Below are 15667 nucleotides of genomic sequence, written 5' to 3'. Positions count from 1 at the left end.
TACTCTCCTGCTCCTCTGACATTGCTACACTGACTGATGTTTCCTGCAATAATTTAATAAGACAATCGCTTTGTTTTCTCGAGATCTCGATTTAATTATCTCGTTATCACGAGAAAACGGAGGAAAATTATCTCGTTATCACGGGAAAACGGAGGAAATAAAATATAGCCTATGTATGTATGGCCTTTTAGGGCTTCCGTAATACACCATAGTTTAGAGATTTGTTCATGTTGCCATGGCAACGGAGTATCTCTGTGTTTCGGAGTGTCTCGGCGCTCAGACGCGTTTCTACTGAACTCCACTGAGACCAATCAAGTCCAGTTAGATTAACTAGAAGATCAGAGACAGCTCAGAGGACATGACGTCATCCCGAGTCTCGTGCTGGAGAATTTCTGTATTTTCTAAAAAAAAAAATAATAAAAAAAAATAAAAATCCTGTCCGAGCCGTCATGAACGCAACACCGCGTGAGCTGAACGCACGTCTCCTCTGTCAGAGTTCAGCCTCGGCTCGGGTTCCCTCGGGTTCCCTCGGGTTCCCTCGGGTTCCCTCGGGTTCTGTCGGGTTTCGCCGGGTTCTCTGTGGGTCTGGTTACCTGAGGAGACGCCACATAGCAGCAGAGGCCGAGATGCGAAGCGCTTAGAGGGAAGAGAAGCCGGAAAGAAGAGCGACAGTAAGAGAAAGAGGAAGAGGAAGAGCCACACCTGCCGAGCGGAGCGAGAACCCGAGAGAACCCGCGGGTCCTGACGGTCCTCAGGGGCTGAAGTGAGTCAAACGTAACAGCTGGTACATTTGTTGTTGTTGTTGTTGTTGTTGTTGTTGTGTAATGAGAGGCGGAGGCAGGAGCTGCGGCTCTGTGCGCGGAGAGACGCTCCTTCATCCTGATGCGGCGACAGAGAAACTGAATGAACTTGATTGAACAAGTTTGACCTGAGAGTCGAGCTGACGTGTCCCGGGCGCAGGTCTCCAGCTGACGTGTCCCGGGCGCAGGTCTCCAGCTGACGTGTCCCGGGCGCAGGTCTCCAGCTGACGTGTCCCGGGCGCAGGTCTCCAGCTGACGGGCTGATGGGGGGGTCAGGTTCCTCCTTCAGCAGGAGGGAGAGGAGCTGAGCAGCTGACCCTGCAGCATCACACACAGTCCTCAAGTCAAGACATTAAAGTGTGGGTTAGGGTTAGGAAAATGCATCACACACACACACACACACACACACACACACACACTTGTCAAAGTGTAATAATCTACAAAAACGTGATGAGGAGCAGATTATTTCTCATCTGTGATTCAGAGCAGCTCAGTTTCCTACATTACAGGTGTGTTTTTTGTTTGTTTGTTTGTTTGTTTTACAGGACTACTTTTAAACTCAAAAGTAAAGATAAATTCATGATGTAATTTTATACTTGATGTAATTTTATACTTTGAGTAAAGACTTGAGTAAAATATTTGAAATGGAACTTTCTGACATGCACGACTCGAGACTTTTAATGACAAAAGTATCAACAGAAAAATCATGTAGAGGAAAATACTGAGAAACAAAAAAACTACTATGATACTGTGAAATTTATTACTATGATAATTTAGGATCAGGCAAGACAAAGTACCAAAGTAACAAAACTCATCATAAGTTCTTGGACATGACACTTTCATTTGTACCTGAGAATATTTATGGATTTGCATTTTACTTGAGTGAGGAATTTGTGTACTTTTACCACCTCTAGTGACGCCCCTGAGGTGTGATGCCCCCCTCAGGTATGATGCCCCCCTCAGGTGTAGCGCTCCCCTCAGGTATGATGCCCCCCTCAGGTATGATGCCCCTGTCAGGTGTGATGCCCCCCTCAGGTGTAGCGCCCCCCTCAGGTGTGATGCCCCCCTCAGGTGTAGCGCTCCCCTCAGGTGTGATGCTCCCCTCAGGTGTGATGCCCCCCTCAGGTGTGACACCCCTGTCAGGTGTAGCGCCCCCCTCAGGTGTGATGCCCCCGTCAGGTGTGGCTCTGCTCCTCTTTGGCAGGGCGCTGAAGGATGGAGTGCCAGGAGAGGCTGATTCTGTCTGTGAGCTGGACCACCATCGTCTGCGGCGTGGCGTTTTTCTGGCGGCAGACCACCAGATATTGCGCCCCCTACGGGCGCTACGTGGATGCCGCCGGCCCGCCGGGACGCGTCTGCCCGGCCAAGCTGGCCTGGTTCCTGCAGGAGCTGCCGGCGTTCCTGGTCCCTGTGCTCCTGGTCCTGAGCACCGAGGCCCGGAGCGAGCAGGGCAAGGTGCTGCTGCTCTGCACCTTCTGCCTGCACTACTTCCAAAGGTCAGAGGTCATCAGCACGTTTCACATTTAATCAGCTCGTTTTGCACCAACAGAGTCAAAACTTCAAACGTAACCTCGCTTTAATAAACGTCATTGGCAGGCAAATCACTTTCAATGAATGATTTAATTCTAAGTGATTTAATTAAAGTCAGCTCAGCACTGAACCTCCAGTATGGCCCCGGTCAGGCTTAGGGTCAGGCTTAGGGTCAGGCTTAGGCTTAGGGTCAGGCTTAGGGTTAGGGTCAGGCTTAGGCTTAGGGTCAGGCTTAGGCTTAGGGTCAGGCTTAGGCTTAGGGTCAGGCTTAGGGTTAGGGTTAGGCTTAGGGTTAGGGTCAGGCTTAGGCTTAGGGTCAGGCTTAGGCTTAGGGTCAGGCTTAGGGTTAGGGTTAGGCTTAGGGTCGTCACCATGCCAGAAATTCAGGAACCGATGCCAATACCAGTGAATTTCCACGATTGTCTCCTATCGACAACTGTTTCGATAGGAGACTAACCCTAACCCATAGTAAAAAAAAAAAAAAAAAGAAAGAAAAAAAAGAAAGAGAAAAGAAAAAGATCCTATTTACTTTGGCATGTACTGCTTTATTAAAATCTGTTGAACATTCAAGTATTAAAGTCTTCAAGTATTTAAAACAAACCATAAGTCAGCTGTGCTTAAATAACAACTTTTTAGATCGCACAGAACTTCAATGGCAGGATCGAGCAGAGACGTGAGAGAAATATGGAAATAATAAACAGCTTATAGATAATTAGAAAAGCAAACATTATAGTTATTTCTAATTATAGATAATTAGAAAAGCAAACAGCTATTTAACGGAAAACTCTGATGGCACCTTTTGCATATTTTATTCTTATTGCCCCGAGCCTCAAACACAAGACTAGCAGGTTTTTCCCCAGAGCTGTGGCCTCCATCACCCCCTCTGCACACACACACACACACGCACACACACACACGCACACACGCACACACACACACACACACACACCCCGACCTGCTGCTGTTTTTTTACACTGACTGCTGCCGTCACTTTATCTGAGGATTTTATTTTTATTCATACAGCTGCTATTTTTTTAATATATTTTTGTACTCATTCTTTTTTTGTGTTATTTGTCTACTTTTACTGATTGTTGTCTGTTTGAGCTCGTTTGCCGAGAATGTACCAAACAGAATTTCGTTGTACATTGTACATCTGGTTAAATAAAGGATAAATAAAATAATAATAAAAAATGTGTACAGTGCCCCATCAGTTCTGGAAGAATATGTTATGGCACGCTGAAGGCTAAATCTAAAAATAATACTAAATCTAAATAAATACATCCAGTACCTACGGTGCCGTAAAAGAACGTGTCTGTTGGTCTGTTGGCAGCGACTTGGTACTAAAGTGTTGGTTCTCATGACGTTCCTACTTCAGGCACAGGAGCAGGTTTTTACTCAGATCCCTCACACAGGTGAGGAGATTCCTCACGGTCTTGGTCTTGGTCTTGATTTGTAAGCAGAAAGACAGAGGAGCATCTCTACTTTCTGTCCTCTCGCTTTCTCAGGACTTTCGTCTACGCCCCGCTGACCAGAGGACGTCCCGTCCCGCTCAGGCTCATGATCTTTGCGGCCATCTTCTGCTCTCTGAACGGCTTCCTGCAGGGACACCACCTGCTGCACTGTGCCCGGTTCCAGCGCACCTGGCCTGATGACGTCCGTCTGTGTGCTGGTAGGTCCGCCTGGAGGCTGACCCTCACCCTACACATCAAGTCAGGGCCCACACTTCCACTCAGCAGTTATGCAGTCATGCACTTTTTTCATGCACTTTGAGCCCTCAGAAAAATTTCTTTAAAAAATGTTTCTGGTTTCTCAGTTTGAAACTGCAAACTCAAAAACAAATTTTAATTTTTTTCATAAATGTTTAACTATACAGTTTTCAGTATTTATTTATATTTTCTTACTTTTGTACTGTGTGTTGAGAACCACTGATATGCAGCAGTGTTTAGTTTAGTTTAGTTTATTTGCTAGTTTTTATAAGACACAGAGAATGTCTTAAAAGGAAAGAGCAAAAACTAACCAGGATAACACAGAAAAGTCAGTGACTTATTTCCACTGTGGTCCTTTTAAAAGGATAAAGGAGGAAAATAGGTTAGAGGAATACATTGAGACAAACATGGCACAGACATTTCAGCATAGCACAAGGCAAAAGCATTTGCCAGGTAGGACATAACAATTCAGCAAAGCGACACAGACGATATACAATAAGACCAGCATAAAGCTAAGGTCACAATGATGCAACAGACAAGGTAGACAATAAAATAAATAAGGAACGAGCACACAGGACATTACAAAAATTGGACAAGGCACACAAAACAAATACACAAGCATCCTATTCATCCTGCACTGTTTGCATGGTTAGAGAGGAAGACCACTGAGGAGTTCATTCCTAATCCTCATCTTAAAAATGGCTGGACTTTGAACTTCTTTAGTAGAGAGAGGGAGTTTATTCCACTCCACAGCACCCCTGTACCTGAAAGAGAGTGCTCCAACCTTTGTCCTGTGCCTGTAGAGGGATACATTACCTAGGCTACCTCTAGTGTTGTGTCCGTGGTCAAGTCTCGTAAAGTAATTATTAAAATATTTGGGGGCTCTGTTGTTGAGGATTTTGTGGGCCATGGTTAGCTGCAACTGCTTCGCCCTGTCTTCCACTGGTAACCAGTGGAGCTGAATAAACTGAGCCTTTCCTATATGACTTCTGTAATTAAGGCCAAGGACTACTCTAATTAGTTTGTTCTGTGCTATCTGCATTTCAGGGCTTTAGTAAGGTTCCAATACCAGGAGGTGATGGCGTAATCAAAGTGGCACTGGACTAAACAGGAGGCTAAAATCTTTAGGCATTCTTTGTTTAGCAGTGCTGCCTTCCTGGCCAGGAACCTACTTCTGGCATTTACCTTACTGAGGACGTTAAGGGCCATGGGGGCACCACTCAAGGTCCCGTCTAGGATGCAGCCTAAGTATTTAACTGAAGGCTGGGATGTAATTGTTATGCCTCCAGTGGTAATAATAAGTTTGTCCTCCCTGCTCAATCTAATCCTTGAGCCTAGTAGAAGTGCCTCAGTCTTACCTAAATGTAGCGACAACCTGTTTTCTGACAGCCAAGTCTTCACTCTGTCTAGGTTTTCAGCTAATTTTTCCTGGATAACCTCCTTATCTTCATGTGATACAAGGATGGCAGAGTCGTCGGCGTATAAAAATAAGGAGTTAGAGCAGGCAGCCTTCATGTCATTGATATATAATAAAAAGAGCAGAGGCCCCAGCACACTGCCCTGAGGAACGCCACAGGATATGGGCATTGCCTGAGACAGGACTCCGCCTACATCAACTCGCTGGTCTCTCCCAGTCAGATATGACCTCATCCACCTGATTGCTGAACCATCTAGTCCAGCCAACCCCAATTAGCGGCCCGCGGGCCAGATCCGGTCCGCGAGAGCCCTATGTCTGGCCCGCAGTGATCCAGTGACACTGTTTCATCATCTGTCATTAAGTGAAATAATGTGGGTGATTGATGCTCCACTGATTTTTTGACCTCATCCCACACCATACACTTGACCCTTGTGCGCCCGCTTGGCCACGACTGCGCGCGCTCCATGATTTTTTGACCTCATCCCACACCATACACTTGACACGTATGCGCCCGCTTGGCCATGATGCGCTCCGTACATGCTTAACACCAGGGGTCAGTCTCCCGCCAGCCGGCCGCCCGCCACCGAAACTAATGAGCCCGAGTAGGTAGGCGAGATTCAGCAAACTAAACGCAACATGGCCTTCGCGAAGAAGCGAAAGGTGGACTAGGAGAATCGCCACTTCAAGTGGAGACTGGACAGAACATTTTTGTTTTATTTTACCGGACCGGGCCAACGCCAAGCCGACATGCTTAATATGCATGAAGACTGTAGCTGTCAGCAAGGCAGAGAACCTCAGGAGGCACTTCAACGCTGTGCATGCTGCCAGCTTCAATGCCAGCTACCCTTCCAAATCAGATCAACGTAAGCACAAAATAGCAAGCATGCTAACGTCATACCGGCAGTCCGTTTCTACCATGACAAAATCAACATCGGCACAAGAAAACGCAACAGTCGCATCACTGCAACACCAGAGCTTTTGCAATGCTCCTACTCACCATGTTCCCCTCCACATACATATGTGAGTCCTCATTTTCTTCAATGAACGCTAACAAGAGCCAGGACAGAAACAGACTCTCCAATACACATCTAGGAGTGTGTGTGTGTGTGTGTGTGTGTGTGTGTGTGTGTGTGTGTGTGTGTGTGTGTGTGAGAGTGAGTGAGTGAGTGAGTGAGACAGACAGAGAGAGAGAGAGAGAGAGATAGTGAGTATGTGCGAGTGTGAATGGGTTTGCTGGTTCTGATGTCCTCCACCCTGACTGTTGGCACACAGTATCACTTGTTCCCTTGAGGTGGACATGGTTGTAGAAATGCTGCTGACAGCTGTCTCTGTGTAAAGCTGTTTGGAGATTTTGCAGATGAGTTCACTGCTTAACAGTCAGTATTAGTGATGTTGGTATACAAAAATATTTCAGGCCTATGTTGAAAAGGTGACAGTTATCTTTGCATCAGAATAACCTTTTTCTGTTTTGCACTATGTGCTGACGAGCTGTTGATGAGCAGTTGTTGCCCACTGGTTCCTAGGTTGAACAGAGTATTGTCCAGAGGTATTTAAGCAATTAAATTGTTGATGTCAGACTTACTTTGCTTTAAGACTGTGTTTTTTTTTTTTTTTGTTTTTTTTTTTATCTTGTGTGACCCACAGCACAAGCTATGATTAATGAGAGTGCTACTGCTACTATACAAGTAATATCACTGATAATAATACTAGAAGCAACATTATCTGCACATAACAAACAATGGTTGCTGGTCCAATGGAGAAAAAAAAGAAACAGAAAATTTGGCCCTTGACTTGGCATCCTTGACATAATTTGGCCCCCAAGGAAAACTAATTGGGGAACCCTGATCTAGTCCAAAGGCCTTCATCTTTGACAGCAAAATATTGTGGTCGACAGTGTCAAAAGCTTTTTGGAGATCTAACAAAACAAGGCCACACATTTTTCCTTGGTCGATCTCCATCTTAATAAAATCTGTAATATACAGAAGACACATGTCGGTTGAACAAGACTTCCTAAAACCTGACTGCATATCATAAAATAAATTGTTGCTGCATATGTAATCGTAAAGTTGATCATGTACTACTCTTTCAAAGACCTTGGAGATCACACTTAGAATGGAGACAGGTCTGTAGTTGCTCGGGTCCGTTTTACATCCCTTTTTATAGATTGGCCTTACTTTTGCATGTTTGAAGTCTGTGGGCACTTTCCTAGCTCAAGGGAGAGGTTAATTATGTGAGTGATGTGTGGGGCAATAATGACTTGCTTAGCATTGCTAAGAAACCTTGCACCTATGCCATCTAACCCAGTAGCCTTGGTTGTGTTAAGCTCACTTAGCATCTTCTCTACATACTCAACTGTGACCTTCTTAAGTGAAAAAGCTCCTTCCTTAGCGCCCAGGTTCCTGTAATATTCGGTGACAAATTCCTCTCCATACTCCCCTGTTCTGTCAGGTAGTTTAGACACTAAGTCGCTGGCTATGGAAGTGAAAAAGGTGTTAAAAACCAGTCCAACTTTGCTTTTATCAAACTCTATACCCTTTTCAGTTTGGAGCCCTAAATTTGCCTCCTTGGCCTTGGATTTACCACCGCAGCCCAGGTCTTTTAGTGTTTTCCATAATTTCGAGGGATTATTGCTATTCTCCTTAATTAATTCAGAGTAGTATTTCTGCTTGCTTTTCCTGATCATTTCCTGCGCCTCGTTCCTACACTTTTTAAAATGCTCATAGTCTTCTGGGTCCTGGGATTTTCTGAATTTAACCAGTGCTGAATCTCTTTCCTTAATCATTTCCCTAATAGCATGGTCAAACCAGGGATGGCTACACTGTTTAATTCTAGTTTGTTTATGGGGGGCAACTGTGTCTACAACCTTAAGGAATAAACCTTTAAAACAGTCCCAAGCCACATCCACGTCACATGCATTTGTTACCTTAGACCAGTCCAACTTTTTCAACATAGCCATAAAGGCATCTGCAGAGTAATTCTTAAGTGATCTAACACGAATGACTTTGGGAGCAATGTGCAATGTTTGGCTCATCAGAGACCAAGATCAAATCAATGGTAGTTTGGGACTTGAGGCATACACGGGTAGGTTCTTTAATTATTTGCATCAGTCCCAGGGTCTTGCAAAAGTTATTGTAGGCTTTATACGTACTGCAGCTTACATCAGTGACATCAGTATTAAAATCTCCTAATAAGATGCATTCTCTCCCTGTTCCTGTGTTCTTGTTAAGAAAAGCTTCAAGACTATCATAAAATGAATTAAGATTGGGGGGTCGATAGCACACCCCCACGAGCACAGGCTTCGTCTTGGGGAGGTAAATGTCAAGCAGTAAAACTTCTATATCATCGTCATTGTCAAGATCAGATTTGACACTGTAATTAATGTCCGAGCGAACGAAGACACAAACCCCGCCCCCGTTCCTATTCCGGTCCTTTCTGATAAGGGAATAATTGTCAATACTAATGTCAGCATCGCTGATTGATTGGTCAAGCCAAGATTCCGTCAGGCCAAGAATTCCCACCTTAGATGAACCAACCAGTGTCCGAATTTCATCTACTTTTGAAGGCAGACTTCTTACGTTGAGATGCGCGATGCATAGTCCTTTCCTGGCAGTGACCGAAGCAAACTCCGCGAAAGCGCCTCCAGTCCCGACCGTGGGGCTGCCGTGCGGCTGACCGACAGCTGCTGGGCCTGGCTCAGAGCGAGGTCCGACCCCATCCTCCCGTTCCGCGGCCCCCTCCGTATTCACCGCCGGATCCATGGCTCCTCGGTCCACGCCACCAACGCCTTCTCGGTCCACCCGGCCACCCGACGCCACCGCCAGACAGAGACACGAAGATATATCAACGGTAGGAAGTACGTCCAGTGTGTTAGAATCTGCCATATCCACACATACCTGTAAGTTAGGGATGTTGCACTCCTCGCCATTCTTGCCGGTAGTTGGATTCACAAGCTGGAAAGGTCCTGGGCATTAGTGGATGTCTCCAGATAACATCAGACACAGGCAAAGTATGAGTCCCTTTGTGTCGACTGCCGTTTTGCTGGGGAGCATTTTGCGTTTGTTTGCTTCATTCATCCGATTGGGAAATAGGAACGAATAGAGGCTTTGTTTTCCAGGACTAAAGTTTCTAAACCCGGCGTGCATGTTCGTTTCATAACGCACTTCATCTTCCGAGAGATTATTTGTGTTGTTGGCCGATATGTTTGGAATAATAGTGTAAAATAGAAACGCTATCAGCGCTCCACAAACACCTGCGGCCATGTTCATATAATAGAGGTACTAACTCTATTTCCGTTCCGTGTGAACCTGGGTGCTCTGACGCAGCTCGTCAGCAGTGGGTGGAGGTGAGGTTTGGAGGCAGGAAGTGGAGTGGTGCAGATCCTGGTTCTGGTGGTAGATCCACAAAGAAGCTTTCTGAAAAGGGTTTTGTTGATGATCATGGAGGCATCAGGGACCTTCAGCTTTGATCCAGATTGACGCATAACCATGTTGAAGCACAGTTCCTGAGCCAGTTCCACCAACAGAGCGACAGACGGCCAGAGGAACTGCAGAAACGTAGAGCAGGATCAGCTGTCATGTTTCAGAAAGAAGAGACGTGAAATGTTTTGTGGTTCTTCTGGAGCTGAGGGTCTCACTGAAGTGCCGGCTGGTCCTGCTGGTTTTAGGGTGAAAGTCAGTGTGAGGTGCCGTCACTGCCTTCACTTCCAGGTGCAAACTCTTTCCTGTCTTACTTCCTGTCTGTTTCCTCAGGTTTGGTTTTATTTGCCGTCGGTTTGGTCATCAACATCCACAGCGACCAGATCCTCCGCCGCCTGAGACGACCTGGAGAGTTTGTCTACAGGATTCCCCACGGTACCAACACACTCATATTGATACATATTGATACATAATGACATGTATTGATACGTATTGATGCATACTGATGGGTATTGATGGTTATTGATGCATATTGACGCATACTGATACGTACTGATGTGTGAGCAGGAGGATGAAATGATCCTCACTGGCCTCGGCGCAGAATAATCATTTATTTATGATTTATTTTATCATTATTTATGAAGCCTGACTGTCCACTGAGGAAAAGTGCACATGATCCTTCAAAACCTGATTTCTTTTAAAAACAAGGGAGAGAGGCAATGAATAACTTACCAACACCTGGAAATTAGCTAAAAAAAAAAAAAAAAAAAAAAAAAGACAAAATTGTAAACAAACTAGGGGAAAACTGCATCATTATTATAATTACATACCGTATTTCACCAATAAATCGCCCGGGCGTTTAATACGCCAAATCAACTTGGACCCCGGGTGTTCAAAAGAACCAGGCGGCTATTCGCTGCAGGCCTTTATTTATTTTTGCACAGACCTGCACCAGGCCATTATTGTGAAGACAGTTACTGTCCAACATATTTACAGTCGGTAGATTTAAGATTACAGTGCACCCTTTTTTCTAACGTTAGCTAGCGCTCTTATTTTGACAGAAAACTGAAGTGCGGCACAGTTATTGTGCGGCTAACTGTTTACTTCTGCAAAAATAAGGTGAACAGTCTTATTTTGAGTTACCTCAATATAATGCAAATAATCGCCCCGGCGGTTATTCGGGTGGGCGTTTAATACACAAAATGCGTGCAGACCCCAGGCGTTTAAAAGAACCAGGCGGCTATTTGCGGCCGGGCGATTAATTGGTGAAATACGGTAATTAAAATTATAGTACCGGAAAACTATTTTTGACTAATTTTCATACTAATTGGCTTTTGATTTGCTAATTTTCAGGTAACTTTTGAGTAATTTCTGGCTAGTTTTTGGGTCACTTCTTGTTAAGTTGCTCTTTGTGCCTTTTTTCATGCTTTTAAAAGAAATCAAATGAATCTGCTCAGGATTCAAATGGTTAAAGTCAGGTGTGACCTTACATGCAGAGGTCTGAGGTCTCACATTACCTCAGAGGAGGTGTGGCCTGGAGATCGATTGTCCAATCATTATGAAACTTTATAAACATTACAGTGTGATGCAAAGCCATTATACTGCCAGCCAACAGGGCCACAAATCCCAAACACTGATATCTGACAGAATGGGTGGACAAAATATGATGACATTTTGTTAAATGCCATCTAGCCAAATAGTAGATAAAATTTCAAGTTTGGTTAATGAGGATGAACCTGGACGTCCAGGTCATGAAGAAGATTGAAAACCCCAGAGCTTGAACACAGAAGAAACAGTACAGATGAATTCCACTGCAGAGATGAAACTAGAGCAGCTCTCAAAGCTGGAATCAGGGTCAGGGTCAGGGTCAGGGTTAGAGTCAGGGTCAGGGTCAGGGTTAGAGTCAGGGTCAGGGTCAGGGTTAGAGTCAGGGTCAGGGTCAGGGTCAGGGTCAGAGTCAGGGTCAGGGTCACGGTCAGGGTCAGGGTTGGGGTTATTGGTTAAGGACAAAAATCAAAAATCTTCTCTATGCCTTTGGCATAGAAAAGGTGCACGGGCAACACGCTTTATAAAATATATTTTTTTTAAAATTATAAGATATTCTCCGAACCAGGTGATGATATATTTCTGTAGTGTTATTGTAGTGTGTCTTTTTTCCAATGTATAGGCCGTGAGAGGTTAAGGAAAATAATTAGCGCATCTGAATCAAAGCCTCCAGGCAGAGGACACAATGCATGTTTACTAGCAAAAAGAGGAGAAAAACCTTGGTTCAGGTTAAAACACAAAGCTGGGCTCTGGCAAGGTTAGGTTAGGGACAAAAGGTGTACGGGCAACACGCTTTATAAAATATATTTTTAAAAAAATTATAAGATATTCTTCGAACCAGGTGATGATATATTGGGGTATTTTAGGGTTGGGGTTAGGGTCAGGAGCCAACAGGAGATTCAGTTTCCCTGCAGAGACGACAGGCTTTGCCACCCTGGGGAGGATGTGTCCGACCCAGCCAGCTGCTCTAACCTGTTGGTTTTATTTGCCCTCTCAGGTGGATTGTTTGAGTTTGTGTCAGGGGCAAACTACCTGGGGGAGATGTTGGAGTGGGGGGGCTACGCCGTGGCCACCTGGTCGCTGCCCACCTTCTCCTTTGCCTTCTTCACCATCTGCAGCATCGGGCCGAGGGCGTACCACCACCACAGGTAAACTGTTAAGTTAGACAAAGTGGGGTCCGGGGACCCCCAGGGGTCCTTTAGGGGCTTCCAGGGGGACCTCAGCAAAATTAGGACAAGTTTAACTGTCAGAGCCCTGTCACCTGCACATTTGGTGATTGTAATTCACAGGGAAATGTTTTCTGTCTTTCAGGAACTATCAGCTGAAGTTTGACAACTACCCCCCAGGCAGGAAAGCTGTTCTTCCTTTTCTTTTGTGAAGGAGGAACGTCATCATCAGAATCACATCATTTAACATCTAGGAAACATTAACCCTTCAGATGCAGCAAATTCACTGCATGTCTTTCAGAAGCATTAGTGAAAACTTCTCCTTATTTAGCGGAAGACCCTTGAGGGCCCCCGGGGGGCCCTGTGACGACCCCGTGACCCCTCAGAGATTGATTTAGAACTGGATTTCAGGCACAGCCCAGGACTCAGGGGTGTCCCAAGAAAAATCAGAATCTGAATAGCCTTTATTGTCACTGTATACAAAAACAACAAAAGTAGTAGAGATGGATTTCCAAAATAAATAATAATAATAATATTTATTTTTACTATTATTACGATTAATTCCATTAAAAAGACTTAAAAACACAAGACACAGAGCCAGTGTGCGAAATAAGGGGGAGCAAAGGGGAGCACAGCGCCCCTGGTGGTGACATGAGCTCCCCTGGCTGGAAACATTGTGAAATTTTGGGGAGCGGTGCCAGCTCAGTGCCGGCCGGCACCGCACGTGGGCGTGCCCACCAGGTCAGGTCTGACAGATCTGGTTGATTATTATTATCAGTTGATTATTGATTGTGCAATGCTGCGATTCGCAGTTAATCTCACTGCGCGCATTAAACAATTTTGCGGAAGCAGCAGGACGGCATGATTTACGTCGTATCCACGTTCACGTGCTGCGTGCGTGACCGTGCATGTGCTCGTGCATGAGCGCTCGTATTGTACTGGAGCACACCCCCTCCAACCGTGCCAGAGTCATTTTAAGTTGATTTAACAGTCAAACGTTACTTTGGTGGTCCGTGGATTAATTTTTATCTTGTGGATTGAAGTTTGCGTAGCCCGTATAAATGCTCGGGAAATCTGTTGTTCAAAAAAAGTCCTGTTGTTACAGGCTCCTGTCCCTCCAAATTCCCCAGCTATCGCAAAGGTCCGGTAACTGTTTGTGTTATAATAATGGCAGGAACGGGAGGAGTTGTGTCCTCCATGCTATACGCACAAGGGGTGGGGGGTTTTGGGGGGGCTGTTTTACAAAAAACAAAATGGCTGCCGTCCAAATGCTCAAAATGGCCACCGGGTGCTCAAAATGGCTGCCGAAGGGGGGAAGGGGGGGATTTTGGAGCAGACAAAATGGCTGCCCAGCTCAGCAATCAATGGTTTAAGTTTAGGTGTAAATAAGGGAGGTGAGGTTAGGTTTAGGATAAGGTTAGGTTTAGGTGTAGTTTAAAGGGTTAAGGTTAGGGTCAGGATAAGGTTAGGTTTAGGATAAGGTTAGGTTTAGGTGTAGTTTAAAGGGTTAAGGTTAGACCATGTGTCAGCGCCTGACGCCCGGTACTGGGATTCAGGCTACTCCGGACATGGTCAAAATTTGGACTGAATTGCTTTTGGTTTGTTTTGGGCTGGATTTAGTTTTGGTTGGCAGAGTGTTTTGACGCTTGTTTTTAAGTACACAACACAACTTTTTAATTTCTTTTTGTGTCCATCGGACTGCTACAGTCCAGGCCTCTCTCCATCTAGTTGTATTGGACTGGGTGATTTCCCATTCTATTTCCTGGGTCAATTGGAGGAAGTGGTTTGAAATTGTAAGGAAAGAGGTTTGCGAGGTTGGAGGTTGTTAGAGGTTGTTAATTTGGGGGGAGGTGATCGGTTGAAAGAGCCCAGTTGGTTAGGGGGTAGGTCAGATTAGACGTGTGTGGTGCAATGTGGTCTGTGGTGTGTGTGTTGGAGCTAACCTCCGGTAAAAGAGGGTTAGGGTTAGGGTTAGGGTTCTTAGTTTTGCCACCGCCCAAGCACCGGCCAAACTGGTTCCAAATAATAATTGCGTTTTTCGCCTGTGGATCTCAGTGTAGGCTTGTAAAGACACGAGCAGTATTGGCATCGCTACGGTGGCTCGTCCATTTGTCGTCCATGTTGGTTATTGTGATTCCGAGCGAGCGTCTCGCACAGCCACGTCATCAAGTTTCATGCTGACGTCATGACGTGGCTATGACGTGGCTCCGCTTGGCTCTCGGCCAATGGAAAAGCAAACCGGTTCTTTGTTGGAACCAGTTAAGCACCGGCTCTAGCACCAGCACCAAACCAGCACCAGGTTGTTTTTGGTGGAAAAGGGGCAAGTGTGTCACCTGACTTTTGCAAGTACAGTGGTGCAAATTCACAAGCTCCGGCTTGTGAGTTTGCAGATCATTCTCTCATCCTCTGCAAAACTGTTAATGTGATTCTTGTTATTTATCATTTCTGAACTCATGCAAAGTGTATGCAATCAACACGAGGCAGTTCACAATGTCTGGATAAGTGAGAGGTGGTTCATCGAGGTCTGCACTCATAAGGACCTGCATTATTTATCACCAGCAGTTTCTCTATATATCTTTGTTTTGCGCTGAAATGTAGTTTTTCCTGGCGGGGTCCTTTTTCATTTTCCTTTCTTTTGTCCATCGCTTCACCTCTTGATCATAGATAAGCCATTCCACTTTTTTGTTTCTTTGCATGAAAGTGGCGGATGCAAGGTAACTGAGGACGATCCTTGGAAGATGGCGGACTCGACCCAGTGCAGCGCGATGCAGCACCATCTTCATGGTCTCCATATTCAGCAGAATTATTATTTGACAAGTTTCTTTTATTTTAATCCTGTTCTAAAATGTCATTAATGGGCTGTTTGTTATAAACATGTCACTTTGATTTATGTGATCAAGACCAAATTTTACAGTGGAATAAATTATCCCTGTTTTCAAATCAGTTCGGATTCAAATTCAACTCTGTACTTTCATTCCCATGGACTTTCACAGTTCAGGGTTACAGTTAGGGTTAGTCAGTCGTTCCCTAACAGCAACATGACACTGATATGTTCAGGTGTTTTCCTAACATGACACTGATATGTTCA

General features: G+C 45.1%; 1 protein-coding gene across 2 annotated transcripts; it reads left to right on the top strand.

Moving 5' to 3' along the window:
* The first annotated feature begins 574 nt into the window (after positions 1 to 574).
* Positions 575 to 15522, top strand: srd5a2a (steroid-5-alpha-reductase, alpha polypeptide 2a). Of its 2 annotated transcripts, none has more exons than XM_030050012.1 (6): positions 575 to 763; positions 2005 to 2296; positions 3836 to 3999; positions 10202 to 10303; positions 12411 to 12561; positions 15281 to 15522. In XM_030050012.1, the coding sequence occupies exons 2-6, from the start codon at positions 2016 to 2018 to the stop codon at positions 15432 to 15434; spliced, it is 852 nt and encodes a 283-aa protein (XP_029905872.1). In that variant the 5' UTR covers positions 575 to 763; positions 2005 to 2015; the 3' UTR covers positions 15435 to 15522. The 2 variants fall into 2 exon arrangements, with proteins under 2 accessions (XP_029905872.1, XP_029906603.1); XM_030050743.1 differs by lacking the exon at positions 15281 to 15522 and adding an exon at positions 12725 to 13411.
* Positions 15523 to 15667: the final 145 nt, after the last annotated feature.

The sequence above is a fragment of the Myripristis murdjan genome, chromosome 1 (genome assembly GCF_902150065.1).
Source record: "Myripristis murdjan chromosome 1, fMyrMur1.1, whole genome shotgun sequence".
Lineage (NCBI taxonomy): Eukaryota > Metazoa > Chordata > Actinopteri > Holocentriformes > Holocentridae > Myripristis > Myripristis murdjan.
The sequence above is the reverse complement of the archived record's forward strand: the minus strand, read 5'-3'. Positions and strand labels throughout refer to the sequence as shown.